Source organism: Xenopus laevis, chromosome 2L (genome assembly GCF_017654675.1).
Source record: "Xenopus laevis strain J_2021 chromosome 2L, Xenopus_laevis_v10.1, whole genome shotgun sequence".
In the NCBI taxonomy this organism is placed as follows: Eukaryota; Metazoa; Chordata; class Amphibia; order Anura; family Pipidae; genus Xenopus; species Xenopus laevis.
Genome location: NC_054373.1, coordinates 94,599,229 through 94,615,263, shown reverse-complemented (window position 1 = coordinate 94,615,263; position 16,035 = coordinate 94,599,229). Strand labels below are relative to the sequence as shown.

At 38.3% G+C, this 16,035-nt stretch overlaps 1 protein-coding gene across 1 annotated transcript; it reads right to left on the bottom strand.

Annotated features, from left to right (window-relative positions):
* Positions 1–283: 283 nt before the first annotated feature.
* On the bottom strand, positions 284–10,239 carry trit1.L (tRNA isopentenyltransferase 1 L homeolog). Its single transcript, XM_018246820.2, has 11 exons — positions 10,007–10,239; positions 5,837–5,977; positions 5,634–5,729; positions 5,359–5,534; positions 3,746–3,888; positions 2,854–2,965; positions 2,604–2,713; positions 2,454–2,531; positions 1,542–1,651; positions 1,281–1,398; positions 284–1,175 (listed from the first exon to the last, which is right to left on the bottom strand). Exons 1-11 carry the CDS (start codon positions 10,163–10,165, stop codon positions 1,009–1,011), a joined length of 1,410 nt encoding a protein of 469 aa, XP_018102309.1. The 5' UTR covers positions 10,166–10,239; the 3' UTR covers positions 284–1,008.
* Between the last annotated feature and the right edge of the window lie 5,796 nt (positions 10,240–16,035).

The window sequence follows — 16,035 nt, the reverse complement described above, 5'->3', positions numbered from 1 at the left end:
GAGTAAGACATAGACATGTGACCATTGCCCAAAATTGTGCATAGGAAACACTCCTGCCTAACTCGAAATTTTTTTTTAACTGTATCATTACAAACAATAGAAGCTATCTTTCTATTGGTACACTTAAAATGCACACTAGAGGCACATCCCACTGACTTTAATTGTAGGTGCTGGGATTATTCAGAAGGAAGAACATAACCCCAGGTATCATTAGCTATTCATTCACACAAGCAGAAATGTAGTAATCAATAAATGAACACCAAACAGAGGCTAAGACATATGGAACAGTTAAATGAAAGCACATTTATTATAATCTGCAATAAATATAAAGCATATGAAAATAAATTCTGTCTCCTGAAAAATACAATGTGTATTCTTGAGTACAATATTTTATTTACCTATGGGTGACTGTGATTGAAGCAGACAAAAGTTTCATGCACAAAAGGATTCAGTGGCAAAACTAGAAGTGACATGCCCCCACAACAAAATCTTCAGAATGCATCAGTGAGGTTAATCAGGTTATGGAATTTAACATCACCTTTCCAGGACCACGAAAAAAAAAAATTCTTTCACTCTGCCTTTCCCCTTCATGTACTCTGGGGGTGGGGTGCTAAGATAAGTTGTGTTCCACTATCCCAGTCTAAACATGAACCAGGGGAGGGGAACAAATGTGCCTCCTGGGCCCAAACTGGTCCATCTCTCCCCCTCCAAGTCCCTCTTCTATGCAGTTACATCGTTGCCTGGTCCCCTACAGTCTATGGCCCTCCCAGTATTTATTCAAACCACCATATTTTTTTGCCACTGGAAGGGTTCCTTCCTCAGTCCAAGATTTCCAAAGTTTTGTAGGAGTATGCAACCAATATTTGCTTGTGTTCTCTTCATCCTGGAGAGCCTCCTTATTGTTGACATAAATGCAAACATCTCCTCTTTAAAGCCTTACCTAGTGAGTCCCAAACTCACTTATCATATGAATCTCCTTTACGTCATCCATGAGTTACCTGACAACTTCTATGCTGTTTCTGCATTACAAGTGCTTTCCTCTTCATTTTCTTTCACACTCTCTGGATCTTGAGTGCACAATCGTTTTTTCACTTGAGTGTTTCCAAGATCACACTGACCTTCTAATTTCCTCTTCTTTTTTGCATTATTAAGATGAGCTTTAGACTTGATGTGAGCTGACAACGTAGATTAGACATTACATATACATTTTACTGAAAGTTTAAAAAAAAAAAGTCTTACTTTCCAAGGTGGAAATTCTGAAATCTATTCATATGCCTTACCTGCCCATTCCAGATCACCAATTATGACTCTGTTGCACAGATCACACAAACTACTACTACGCTTATTCACAGTTTCATCATAGTGTAGACGTAGAGGCTCAATTGCTGGATTTTCTCCCTGTAAAACATTAAATACTCTAAATACAAAAGCTCAGAATATTGATGGCAATTGATTTGAAGATAAATGATGAAATGTACTGATAAGAATGGAAGTTACATTCTCAGGTAAGCATTCGAATTGGATCTTTCAACTGAACTAACCTGTAGAAAACTGTTCACAATCTGCAGAGCAGGTGACAGAACAAACTGGTCCCAGGCAGATAGATCAGTCACATCTAGGCGGTACACATGGGGTACATTAGGTCCTGGTCCTAAAATATACCCACAGTTTAGTCGAGTAAATCGGTTTATTCACACATGCATCCATACAGTCAAACTACTGATGTGATGAGGATGATGAATGAGATTCATGGTAATTTCTGAACTCTTTACTAAGCTCATCCATAACTTCTTTATCTCACCATAAACTGAAACACTATCTTTGAATTTGTCCTTTAATAGACTTGGAGACATGTGTAAATTTTCAAGCAACTATGCATTCACAGAATCTGCATTCTCAGGACATGTGAGAAATGTTAAACTCTTTCAAAAGGTGGAAAAATCATGTAAAAACGTGTTTTGGTCATTCTAAAACACACAGGAAGTCTGTTGGTGTTTCTGAAATCTGTTTAAGATATCAAAAAGGCCCTACACTGATCAAAGATAACAAAGAGGCCACTACATTGAAAACATTGCTTGCCTTCCACCTGCTGCTCCTTGAATTTGAAAAGGAGTGTGGCTCAGCACCTGTCCTAGGCTGTGTTCTCTAGAAGAGGATTCGAGTTCCAGCTGCTAAATTTGGCTGCATTCCAGAGGAGTGGTGTGCAAATTACAAGATACAGAATTTAAGGGAACATAATTAAAGTGAATTCAAAAATAGATAAGACAGAAGATAACAATGGGAGGTTCCATGTTAAAGCCGGACAAACATACAAATGTGATAAAGACGCAAGTTTGAAAGATTTAGTCTGACAAAGAAATGAGATCTTAGCTTGGGCACTCCTGATCTATTGTGTTTCTACACTTTATTTGGCATTACTCAACTGGTTTAGCAAATATTTTGGGGACACTTACGCTTAAGGAATCTGTTCTGCACCCAATTATTCTGTTTCTTTGCATATTTCTGGGTTCTTTGCTTCAGATTCTCAATACCTAAAAACAAAAAAGAAGTTAAAGAGCAGTCATTCCATATAGAGTCTAAAAAAACATCATAGCAAAATTTACCTTTCTGAAGAAGGACCTCCCTTGCACTTGGAGCACTATTCTCACTTATTAAGTATTCATGGAATTCCTTGAAGCCAATGGACTGAAAGATGCCATGCTGGTAATCCTGCCTAGAAAGAAACAAAGTTTAAGGCCTTTTCCCAAAAAAACTGAAAATGTAATCCACTACAATTAAATCCAGTCACAGTAAATATATAGCTGCATCTGCCCTAAAAAAAATGTAAAAATTATAAATAGTAGCAGCATTCACCTGTATTGAGTTATCAGCTTCTCATTGTAACTCTTGTGAAAGTCCTGTAGCTCCTGGATCAACCCAAGTTTTAGCATCTCATCTACTCTGGCATTTAGACGAGGATTCAAAACTAGAACAGAAATCACTTGGTTAAAGCTGTCAGTATAAAGCAGCGTTTCCCCTGCATATGTGACACAGCAGCAAATTAACTTGTTTATGAAAAGCCTGCCCTGGCTAGGGCTGCACTGCAGGGTTTGTGGGCCCCATGTCTATGAGCTTGACTTCTGGTTCCTGGCTTTTTGGCACTGATCCCCAAACACTAGTATGCACACTGAAGCCTCTCAGGTTCTAGATACCAGTACCGATTCTCCACGTCAGCCATCAGTGTCACAGAGTCAGATATCGGCTCTGTGTAAGTGGCCAAACATGGCTGGTCACCAACCCTTCTGCACAGCTCTTCCCCTAAACACTCCTTAGAAAAGCACGTAATGTTAGAAGAATACAGTTTTATGCGAACACAGATGAAAGTGCATTCAAATTGAAATATACATTAAAAAATAATTTGTATTTAAAAAATAAACAATTTTAACAGCAACAACCAAAGTCAGAAGAATCAGATTTTTCACATAACTTAACTACACAGTATTAGTTAAAAGCCTTTGACGTGTAAAAAAGTGAAACTATGATTACAGTATCCAACAGGATACCATATTTAATGTTAAATATTCTGGAAAAAGAACAAACAAAGTAGCTTACATAACATATGTGCCTGCACCCCCCCCCCCACACACACACATACACACACACAATTCTAGAATGTAATGCATTTTCCAAATTGTTGAATATTGAATCAAACAGGTATTCTCAGAATATAGATGTTTAGCAAGGCTTCAACATACGCATCTCATACCTTCCTGATCTGCATGAAGCCATAGAATGCAGGGATTCTGATATCTCAGGGCTCCACCAAGAGGTCCCCCTCCTTTTTCTTCTTGCTGGCGCTTCAAATGTTCAGTGTGTGGGATGCCAGATTCTTCAAACACCTGTAGGCTCCTGTGTAACATAAAGTAATCAAGCTTGCAGCGATAAATATGAAAGCCTGAATTTAGTTAGTTATGTCGCGTCTCCCCCCAACCAGTCGGTCAGAGATGTAGAGGAAGGCAACTTGGCTAAGATCATGGATTGTGTGAAGAACTCTCAGAAGCCCTAGGGAAGGGAGAGGTATAAACTAGCAATGTCCTGAACATATTATCAGCAAGCCACTGCTTGCTGGGAAATATGTAATCAGACTGGATCTGCAGCTACACACCTAAAATATACAAACACAGAAGTCCACATGATACACACATAAGACATGCTTTCAGGTGTCTCTCAAATATCATACTAGCAACAAGCATACAATGCAGATCGAGAGCAGTAACACCTGGCAAGCACCAGGACACAACACATGTATTATATGCACATCTATTTGTACTAAATCAGATATACCCTTCTACGATTACTGCAGCAGGCAAGATGTTGAGCTTGAAGGTTTGGCAAAACCTAATGTAAGGAGTGTCTCCAGCTTATCAGTTCTTTTGGTTGGAGTTGAATGGAGACTGTAATTACTTTGATACAGAAAACCAACTCACACGGCATGTTATCAAGTTTGTCTATCTATCCTAACAAGGTATTTCTTTCCTGCATGTTTGATATTAAAGTGCATGCAAAGTTTTTTCTGCAGGCCAGTGCATTGGAAACAATGCCCAAAGACAAAACTAATAAGAGTGCTGCACTACCATTTTACACATTTTAGAGCTTTTTTCTTTTTGCTAAAAGGAGCGCCAGCAAGAAAAAAAAAAAAAAGAATTCACTGGGGGTGACTAACAAATGGACAGCCCCAGTGAATCCAGCTTTTCTTGTCCTTTAAATGGTTCATCCACCTGGTTTCTACATTTTGCGAGTTTACTTCATTACTAGGGTTTGCTCCAAAATAATCTGGTTGGATCCAGTAGAAATTCTACTTGTCAGCCCAGGCAAAGACCTACTTACAATAAGCAGCCCTAAATGTCACACCACTTATAGTGTGTATATTTATCAAAAAGTAAAGTTAGAGATCACCACAATACGCTAGAGTGAAATACCGCCTCTCTCCATTAAGGGTGAACGTTCACTCTTAGATAAATATACTCCATAGAGCAGGGGTCCCCAACCTTTTTTAACCCGTGAGCCACATTCACATGTAAAAGGAGTTGAGGAGCAACACAAGCATTATAAAACATCCTGGGGTGTGCCAAATAAAAGATTTGATTGGCTATTCAGTTTCCCTATGTGGATTGGCAGCCTAAAAGTGGCTCTGTTTGGCCATAAACCTGTTTTTTATGCAATTAAAACCTCCAAGCCAGGAATTGAAAAATAAGCACCTGCTTTGAGGAGCAACATCTAAGGGGTTGGAGAGCAACATGTTGCTCACGAGCTACTGGTTGGGGATCACTGCCATAGAGTATAGTGTAGCAAACTAACCATGCGCTAAAGAAGTTGTACCTGGCAATTTTACGTTTGTCATTTGGATGTAGCTTTGATGCCATCTCTGGGTCCACATCCTTAAGACGCAAGTGGAGTTCATGGCTGTCTAATTTCTCCAGTTCTTTTTTCCTATCAACTTCCGTCTGTGTATTTTCATTGCTGGTTACAGAACTTTTTATTCCATCTGTTTTTGCCTGTGGTAGAAATCAAGCAAAATTAAATAAAGCAAGCTATGGCAAATAAATCCATACAAAGACAAACAGGAGAACTATCACACCATAGGAAGGACATACCGTATTCAATAAAACTTTCCAAAGCAAAGACTCAATGTAGTAATTTGTTCCTCCCACAACAATTGGAATCTTGCTTCTTGAGAAAATATCTTCAATGTACAGAATTAAGGAGGTTGTAGAAAGGAATGAATTTTGGAGAAGCAGTGAAATCCTGTGCAAGAAAATGAAGAATATACCTGTCTCATGGAAACTGAAAAGGATATCAGAGCCACGGCTTTGTTTCGAAAGTCTACAACTGTGTAACTGTTAACCAAAGGATCCACAAAACTGATCATGTGGTGTGTACACAGTTTCTGCTCATCTGAACTGACCTTATTAGTGATAATGTCCAGTCCCTTGTATACCTTGAACAGACAAATATAGCAACAAAAAAAGATTTTACTGTACAATAGCACCAATCTGTTAAATAATATGTCAATTAAATTCATGTATGAAAAGGAGTCCAAATGTGAATATGAATAAGGGCTAGGGCTCTTGGTTCCAGTGAAAACCTAATGCTATGATATACAAAGACATTCTTGGCAATTCTGAGCTGCCTACTTTGTGGCAACAGCTTGTCTTTCCTCTTTCAGAACAATAATCCAATGTACAAAGTGAGGTCCATACAGAACTTGTGTGTGAAAGAAATTGATTGGATGGCACAGAGCCCTGGCCTCAATTCAAATTAACTACTGTGGGATGAATTGGAATGCTGACTCAGGGCTGTATTTAAGTCTAGTGCTGCCAATGCCACCCCTCCTCTCACAGATCGATGCATGCAAAACACAGACTGTACATGTGCCAATTGCGGAAGAGACAGGTACCCTCCTCAACCTCATTGGGCTGGGAACATTTTTATTTTTTAATGTAGGCACTAGATGTTCACCCTCCCCCCCCACCCAAAGTGGTCTGACTAGAGATGGGCCCTTGGGCCCTATATAGAAACACGGCCATACACCGACTGCTGATCTACCCAACATATACCCAAACTTACTAATGCATTATTACAACAACATATTAATACCCTTTTTTTTAGAATTAGATTTTTAAAAGGCAGGTGCCCGGATAGCTAGTGTAACACAGTGAAAGAAAGCATTTTGACTAGAAGCTCCAGCCAGCAACAGCTGTCACCACCCAAACACATCAGCACTCGGAATTAGAATTCATTCAGCAGATCTCCATTTACAGCACATTCTCCTCTCATGTTTCATTCTCCAGCTAACAAAATGAAATCAAGTAAATGATGACAAGATATACATTTAAATAGGCCTAAAAAGTCTCGGTGTACAGCATTTATTAACATGGCACTGCCATATTATTAAATATGATTGCACTAATTGTTGTATGCTAGCTAATTACAACCACTGCACCTTTGCAAAATGCCCATAAAAAAGACAGATATGGCTCCTTTCAGTGCAAAACCGTTCAGAGCATTCTTACATTAGAACAGGCTGTTTCAAATCTACTGAATCAGGCCATTGGCCTTCCCTGTTTCTTATTTTGGTTATGGTGCAACCACCACAATTGTTAGAAGAGGCAACACATTCAAAGATGATAATGTAAGTTCTCTAAATGACTCACATTGATTGGCAATTCTGTACATGTGCAGCCATCATTGAATACCAGCAGATTCACATATAGGATACTGCATGTGCAGGGCAAATTAAAAATGTAAAGTAATAATACAGATTCTGAAATTTTGATGAATTGCTACAAGACTGTCCATCTAAAACACAATGTGCATTTTATTTTGGCCCCCTTTTTGGAATCCATTTTATTGTATAACAACAATTTAAAGGTGACCCCCCCCAAACTGACTTAATTCTAAGCTACTTTCCACTGCAATTGAATTATATAGCAAGTTAGGTTGAAAAAAGACACACGTCCATCAAGTTCAACATTAAGGGTCAGGGTACACAGGCAGATTAGTCGCTTGGTGACAAATCTCCTTTTCTTCTGGGCGACTAATCTCCCCGAACTGCCTCCCTGCAGGCTTAAGTGTAACTCACCCTGACCCTAACTCTGTATTTAACCTGCCTAACTGCTCGTTGATCCAGAGGAAGGCAAAAAAACTATTTGAAGCCTCTCCAATTTGCCTCAGAGGGGGGAATAAATCCTTCCTGATGCCTTTTTGCTAAAAAGTCATCCAACCCCTTCTTAAAGCTATCTAAAAATTTCTTTTTTTTTTGTAATTGAAATTGCTGTCTGTTCTACAGTATTGGTTCTGACTGCTGAAACAACATAGCAGAATACAGCTGATTAACAGACCTGACTTCTGTCACATTCTTTAAAAAATCACAACCTGTCAGAACAGTAATGGATAAACTACTACTGCCTTCAATAGGAAATAAATTTACAAATAACTTTAAGTCCAATTAATCTTTTTTAAGGAAAACCCCCCAAAAAAATTTTACCCAATAAAAGAAAACATAATTCTATGCAACTTTGCCATATACATTAAATACAAGTGTTATATGTTTTTTTAAATTACTTGTATATGTATTGCTATTGAAAGCAGTGTTTTCTGTCCCTTTCTATTATCTGCCCTGATGGCTTAGCCTTAGACTGTTGAAACAATGTAAGACAAACCAGCAGATTAAAAGGGTGTTTCACCTTTAAGTTAACTTATAGAACGGCTAATTCTAAGCAACTTATTAATGGCCTTCGTTATTTATTTTTTATAGTTTTTTTAATTATTTGCCTTCTTCTGACTCAGCTTTCAAATGGGGGTCATTACATTTGTAACCTTACAGAGCATGTGCTTTTAGATGGGGTTCATCTAAAAACAATTGCTCAGTAAGGCTACAAATGTGTTATTGCTACTTTTTTTTATTCATCTTTCTAGTCAGGCCCTCTCCATTTCATATTCCAGTCTCTTATTCAAATCAATGCATGGCTGCAAAGTTAATTTGGACATTAGCAACCAGATTGCTGAAATTGCAAACTGGAGAGCTGAGAAAAAGCTAAATAACTCAAAACCGACAAAGCAGACGTTAAGCAAATGCTGCTTTCAATAGCAATTGTTTTTACAAATAACTTCAAAAGCACGGACATTTTTTAAATAAATTCATATTGGAAAGTTGCTTAGAATTAGGTTTACATTTATATTTTTATTTTGGGGTTGCCCTTTAATAAACATATGGAAAGTTCTCCTTCAAAAAAACTGTTTATTAGTGAAGATATATTCCAGCTCTACAAGATTTGATGCGATACAATACTACATTTAAGGGCCTGACAGACAGGGTGCTTCATCGCCCGGCAGGAAGTCTTCCATTTCACCTGTCCCTTTGCATTCTTTTGAATCACACATTATATACGGTGATCCCAGGCAACCGCCCGAAAATGCAGTAACTACATGGAATTGCGCATGTAATTTGTTTTACGTGCAGTGTGACAAATAAATGTGAATGGGCATCATCACAGAATATTTCCTGCTGGTGGATGAAGCGCCCCATCTGTCAGTTCCCTAAAAGACTGGCGATCATCTATGTATGTATATATATGATATAATATATATATATATATATATATATATATATATATATATATATATATATATATATATATATAAATGATAAATGCAGTTAGGAGCACTCACGGGTGATTTGATCCAGTGAGGGTGAGTGCCGGTGAATCATATGACTATGACTATATATATATATATATATATATATATATATATATATATATATATATATATATATATAAAGAAAGACCAGGATTTCTTATGATTAAAATGAGTGTATTAGAAGGTGCATATATGTGACCTTTCTCAAGGCCATATATATAAATCCAGTTCATCATTCTTTAGTCAGGCTGTTATTCCATATTCTGCCTAAACTGTGCAATACATACACCTTTCCTGCAGCAAATGCATTGTTGGTGTGAAATGACAATGGGCGTATGCCAGCCTCCAAGATATTCATTTATAGGAGCTCCTTTGAGCTACATTCAGAACTACAACAATGTTTTTGTAAAATGCCTATTTGCCTGGGGCTATGAATTTATTCAGGTAGAGGTATGGAGAATATAAATAGGCAAAACAAGACATTCTATAGCAATTACATTTACACCAAACTTTACAATCAATTACATTTTAAGCAAAAACTATTTTTGGGTAATGAGCGAACCCTCAATGTAAATACACACAGAGGTGGCTTTTCTCATTACTTGTATTAAATGAATAATAACAATACATTAAATATATTTGATCTTATTCTGATTTCTCATGGTATAGTAGTTTAACAATTGCAGAGAATCCAAGTAATGAGCAGTAGTTTGCTTTGTCCTGCACTTTCTAGGAAAGGACTCGCCATTGCGCATATATAAGGAAGAAGCAGCAGCTGCTGGGCACTGAACTCTATACACTGTATGTCCTGAAATGCGCCTGTTACCTGCATGGAGTCCGCGCTGATTATTTCCCCTCCAAGCGTCCGCCCAAGTTGCACCGCCAGTTTAGACTTCCCCGTACCGGTAGCTCCGAGAACCACTACCAGCGGTAAAGAGCGACCTAAACCCTGCACTGCCATCTTTCCTACATCATCCTCTGCCATAGTGACAGACAGGAAGGGGTATGACTGAAGAGATCTGAACCGGAAAAAGCTGTATGATGTAGCCCAATATATCAGTCAAAACTTCCTGTAACAGCGCTAGCAATGTGCAATACTAATAAAGCAAAACTGTACTTTATATACAAGTTTCTTCCCTGTTATTCTGGCTCACGTTTTCATCTTTGTCCCTGAAAATGCCTGCACGTGTTAATCTTATGGGCACAAAGGGTGCTATTTGTGCCTCACTGTAAACTTGAGAGAAAAATTCTGTGTTTGCAGATTTGCCTTGGAGCCCCCCTGACTTGGATGGAGTCACTAGTACCCTGACCTTGAGGAAGAACCACCTTTATGGCTTCAACAGCTGCTCTTTGTTTATTTATTTATTTGGTGCTGCGGAGCAATTTCTTTATGCTCCCCACTGGTAACTCCTTTTCATTTTGTGTGCATATGTTCCCAAGTCTGTTTCTTTGTGAGTTCAGAATCCACTGGGCTTGTGTCAAAAAAACTTAGGGGCAGATTTACTAACCGGGGAATTTTCGTCAGTGTCCGTTTCTCACCCACCCATATGCCAAGCGCAAATGCGCTCAGACTACGCCAATTAACTAATATGCAGAGTTTCATCCTGGGCAAGGAACGCTGGCGACTTTTCGATAGCGTTATTTTGGCAACGTGAGCATTTAAAAGCGAAGATGCGCTAGTGATCTTGCTCTCAGGTCAATTTGCATATGGCGGGAAATTTAAAGTTGTATGGAGGTCTTTATGTTAAATGTTGGTGCAAATACTTACAAATTCCACTTTTTAAAACACATGTCCAGGGAACCTTAATAAAGACAATAGAGTTCTTATAATGCCGCACACTTGAGCTCGCTGTAAAATGAATGTTCCATATGTTAGGAAATGTCTGTAAAAAAACGGTTCCCAAAAAAAAAAAAGTTTGTTAGGACTTAAGCAGGCAATCACGCTGAAAAAAGGAAAAGACGCCAGCGTTTTTCTGATGCATTTTTGGCTCACAGGAGCATGTGACAGAAGATTGAGGAAGATCTAGCTGCTTTATAGCGCTTTGCCTGGTCTGAGGTGGCGAAGACAACTCTGGCGAAAGAGGTAACATTCAGTAAAATCCGCATTTTAGTGAATTTGCAGAGTAACGTCCGTTCGCCATTACTTTCACTAAGAAAGAGTAGCAAGTACATTGTAATATCAGATGGTTTTACCGCTGGGTGGCTATGCTACATAGGCATTTATTGGTACTCTTTTATAGGTCCTGTGGGCAGCTGTTTGGGCCTCTGGGTACTTGGAATGGCAGGGCCTATTTTGAATGTCATTTGAGACCTGAACTCTGACAGTTCGAAGGACTTATCTGAATATTATTTGCATATTCAAATAAGAGGTTTGTACAGAAATAAGGTCCCAATCACATTCACACACACATTGATCAATTGTATCCAGAGCCAGTTAACTTGCCTGTATGTTTTTGGGGTTTGGGAAGATATCAAGGAAAACCACAGAGCAGAGCACAGAGAGAACATACAAACTTCTTGCAGATTGTATCTCGGCCTTAATCAGAGGCAGAAGTGCTAATCATTGTGTCACACACAAAAAATCCATACCATACTGAATAAGAATTGTCACATTTAGTTGTCCAAAGTCACATGATTTTAAGGATTCACAGTCGTTTTGGCTGGATTCGGCCGAATTGGAATCCTGAAAAAAGTGTTAAGATTTGGCCCATCCTTATTTTCTACTAAAGCTTCTCTATATTTTCCCCAATGCTGACTGCAGAGGACTTTTTTATTTTGACTGAAGTGTAAACCTTTTAGGAGTCAATTCTGTGTTATTCTAATGTACTGTATATGTTATTCTAAAAAGGCATACTGGAGTTTTTACAAGCCCAAAGGGGAATACATATAAATATGCAGTTCATTTTACATAATTGTTTGCCTCATTGAGGTGTAGAATTAATAAATTAGACCCAGCATTTAATCTTCATTGTGTTAAAATGTCCACATTAATAAAGTAGCAAGGGTTTGTCCTTTAACTACAAGTCTTGTGTGCCAGTGAGTTACTAATTTCTTATTTATACAGCCCCAGGTCTATGCTGGGCCCTGGGCCAAGACCAAATTGTGCTTACTCTGCACAGACAACCTATCATCTGGCCCTATCCCCCCTCCATAAAGTAAGTTAAAGCCACTGTAAACACTGATGTGTTCAGCACCCTCTTCAACCTGCCACCCCCTGTATGCTAGAATGCATCGCATGACAAAGGTAGAGACATCAGGTCAGCATTAATGAGGACTGCCTGGGGTGAGAAAGTAGGAAAACTTGATGTCTGTGCAAAGGAATTGATTGATTAGACCGTTTTTGGTTCACAAAGTGAAGTTAAATCTCTATCAATACCATCAATTCCCTGAAGTGAGGAAGTTAAAAGAATCACTTTTCAGAATTGGCATATACTTATTGATGATGCTTAACTGGGGGTCTATTTAAAGATAAACCCACATTTGTTATAAGAGACAGTGTAGTTGCAAGGCACATTCCCATGGTTGGTATGTAGACAGTGTAATTGTATGATTAAAAGTGATGTCTGTTCATTCATGTACAATAAGGGAAAAAACCCAGCTTAAATCTTATTTTGCTTGCCTGGCTACATAAGATCGAATATACAAACTGTAAAATATAGGGTGGGCTAACACAAGTCAGACATAAACAATCCCAAAAAGTATACACCTGTCATTACACATTTTAGACAGGAAGGACCCAATATGTTCCAAGGTTATAGGTTTTGCAAGAGAGTTTACACCATAGGATAGGTGGGAATAGGTAATGCACGCTGCTGAAATGCAAGGCAGAATGGACATTTAGGTTGGATACTGTACCAAATGGACTCAATGAGCACATTGTTTTCTGTGAATTATGTGTATTTGTAACATGAAATACTTTACTACGTTGTAGAAGTTCATTGGTGAATGATATGCAATAACAAGGAACGTGAGAGTACCGTGATCTATTTATATGGTTGCTCTTAACTGAAAATACATAGTCTCCTTTTTAGTTTTGACTGTTTCTAGTGACACATTGCCAAATGCCATGGATACATGTTATGTGCAGCCAGTTAAAATTTCCCTTATACTGTTTCAAGAGTCATACCGAGGGAGTGGCAGCCCGGGGAGGGGGTGGGTTGGGACACTGCCTTGTGGTGTGATATGCTGATGAATTAATGTGATTTATATTGTTATGGATGAATTGAACAAATAAATGTTTTGAGTTAGATACTGTGCATGTCTTAAATTTATATGCAGAGGGAAGAAGAGGATAAACAAATACTGCATTCAATTACATTTACAAATACATTTAAAGGGGTTGCTCACCTTTGAATTAACTTTTAGTATCATACAGAGAGTGATATTCTGAGACAATTTGCAATTGGTTTTCATGTTTTATTATTTGTAGTTTTTTAAGTTATTTGGCTTTTTATTCAGAAGCAGCGGCGCTTCAGGGGCTGCCCCAATGCCGCTCCCCCTCCCGCTTTCAACAATTAACATCGGAGCAGGTCCAGGAGGGGCCGCATCGCTAGTGTAGCAAACACTATTGTGCTCGCTGCACTATCAGAGCCGAATTTCTGTTCTAAAAAACGGAAATTAGGCTCTTAAAGTTACCAGAGGCGGCTTTTTGCCGGCACTGGTAACTGGCCATTCATGGCAGGAGCGGCCCTGTTCAGAATCTCTCCATATTGTAATTTCTAGTTTGTTAGCTTTGCATAAATAAATTATCAACACCAAATAGTTGGGGAAGTGGGGAATGAAAAGATGCCATTCACATAGTGCAGCAAACGGACTCACCCTTGTGACAGATGGCTCCAACAGCACAAAAGACTGAGGCAGGGACTAATTGGTTAAGTGGTAGAAGCCAGGTTTTTCTGCTCATAATTCTCCCTACAATTGTTGCTGTGTTTTAAATCCATGCAGCTGGTAAACCCCATATGGTTGTTTTATTAATTTTTAGACTGGGTACATCAAGGACCTTTAACCTATGGCACAGGACATGTATTTTATAGTGGGGTCTCATTGATGGCCTTTGGCAGCAGTCTTAAAGTACACTAGATTTTAAAATAAATAACTATTTCTAACAATATTCTTGGGTCTTGAAGGTGTTTCCCAGGATTAAACTGGAAAGCCTAAAACAATTAAGATTATTAAGATATTTTAAGGTAATTGATTATAACACAATGTTATATTTTCCTGACTATTAAATTATGCACTGCAGGGGTTAATTAATATTTGCTGCATTGCATGTTTTTAAATGTGGCTGCAGTGTTGTCTTGTCTTGCGTGCACCCTCTATGTGAAGATGGTACTGATTTGCCTAACAAAGTACGAAGGCATGGAAGCATGGGACCATGACTGTTTATTTGGAAGTAGCTATTTGGCACTTTTTATGTAGAATGTATTCAAATCAATTTGCACTATAGTTTCTAAAAGCTCCAATTCAAGAATTCAGCATCTAAAAGCTGCCAAGTTCATGTAGAAGTCAGACGTAAGAGATTTTTTTCAAGTTTATGTTTTCAAATTATTTTGAAAGTTGGTAGACCCATTGAAAATTATGTGTAGAATATGAATTTGATTTTTAATAAATAATCAAATATTAAAGTTTCATAAATTTAAACTTTATTTGAATTTCAAAAAACTGTAAAATTCTCAAATTTGATTTTTAATAAATAGGCTAGATTCAGTTAGGGATTTGGGCTAATTCCTACTTTATAACTGAAATAAATCAAAGTCCTTAGTCATAACTTTAAAGCTCTGCACAGCTTCACAAAACATTTTTTTACAATTGTTGCTATTTTTAAATCTGAAAATGCAAATTAGGATTCAGATTCAAATTTTTTTTTGGAATATTTGGCATACAGCAGAATCCAAAAATGATCCAAAAAGTGCATCCTCAGTAAAAGGTTCTGGTTAGAAAGCAGACATATACAGGCAAGGAATACCAGTGCTGCACATCATGAAGCCTGATTGTGAGACGGCCCACAAGACCGTGTACCAGTTTCCGGGTCCATTCATGTTCTTGATGTCTTGACAGGGTGAAACTGTTACTGTTTTCTAGAAATCTGATTTTTCTTTATGTTTGCAAATCTAAACATATTAAAAGTGCTTCAAATGAGTAGGGTCAGAGCATTTGCTACTCTCCAACTTTGACATACAGCTCATAACCTCTCCAAAGGTGGTCATGCACAAAGGTGGTCATGTACTCTTAAACCACTTGCTTGGTCAGAACTAGACTTGTACAGGTACAAATATGCACTGCTCACCTATAATAAAAGCATGTGCATAGCCTAACAAACTAACCTTTTGCAAAAAATCTGCACTGGAGCTGTTATTTTTAATTCTTTACCTCTCCCCTTCCCACCCCCTCTGTGTACTTCATTCACTACTCAAGCTATAGTAAAGCATTTCAAAAGCAAAAGAAACACCAAAGGGAAGATTTAAGAATTTCCTATTTTGAGGGAAAAAGGCACAACAAAACTATTTCTTGGACACTAGCATATGTAAAAAAAAAAAAAAAACCCTTGGACAGATCTCCAGTTGCCTTTTGTTGCTGGTTAATTTGCATTTGCAGTTTCCTTATATCTCTAAAGGCCCCCATACATGGGCCGCTAAAAGCTGCCGACAGACCGAGTCGGCAGCTTATCCGACCAGCTGATCAGACTGCCCGTATAGCCTCCATTCTGATCCGTTCGTTTAGCCCTAGGGCCCACAATCAGATCAGCCAGATATTGCCCATCTGAATTTGGGCATATCAGGGATAGATAAGCTCGTTTGGCAACATCGACAAGCAAATCTCCCTGTGTATGGCCACACAAATTATTTTATGGATCAC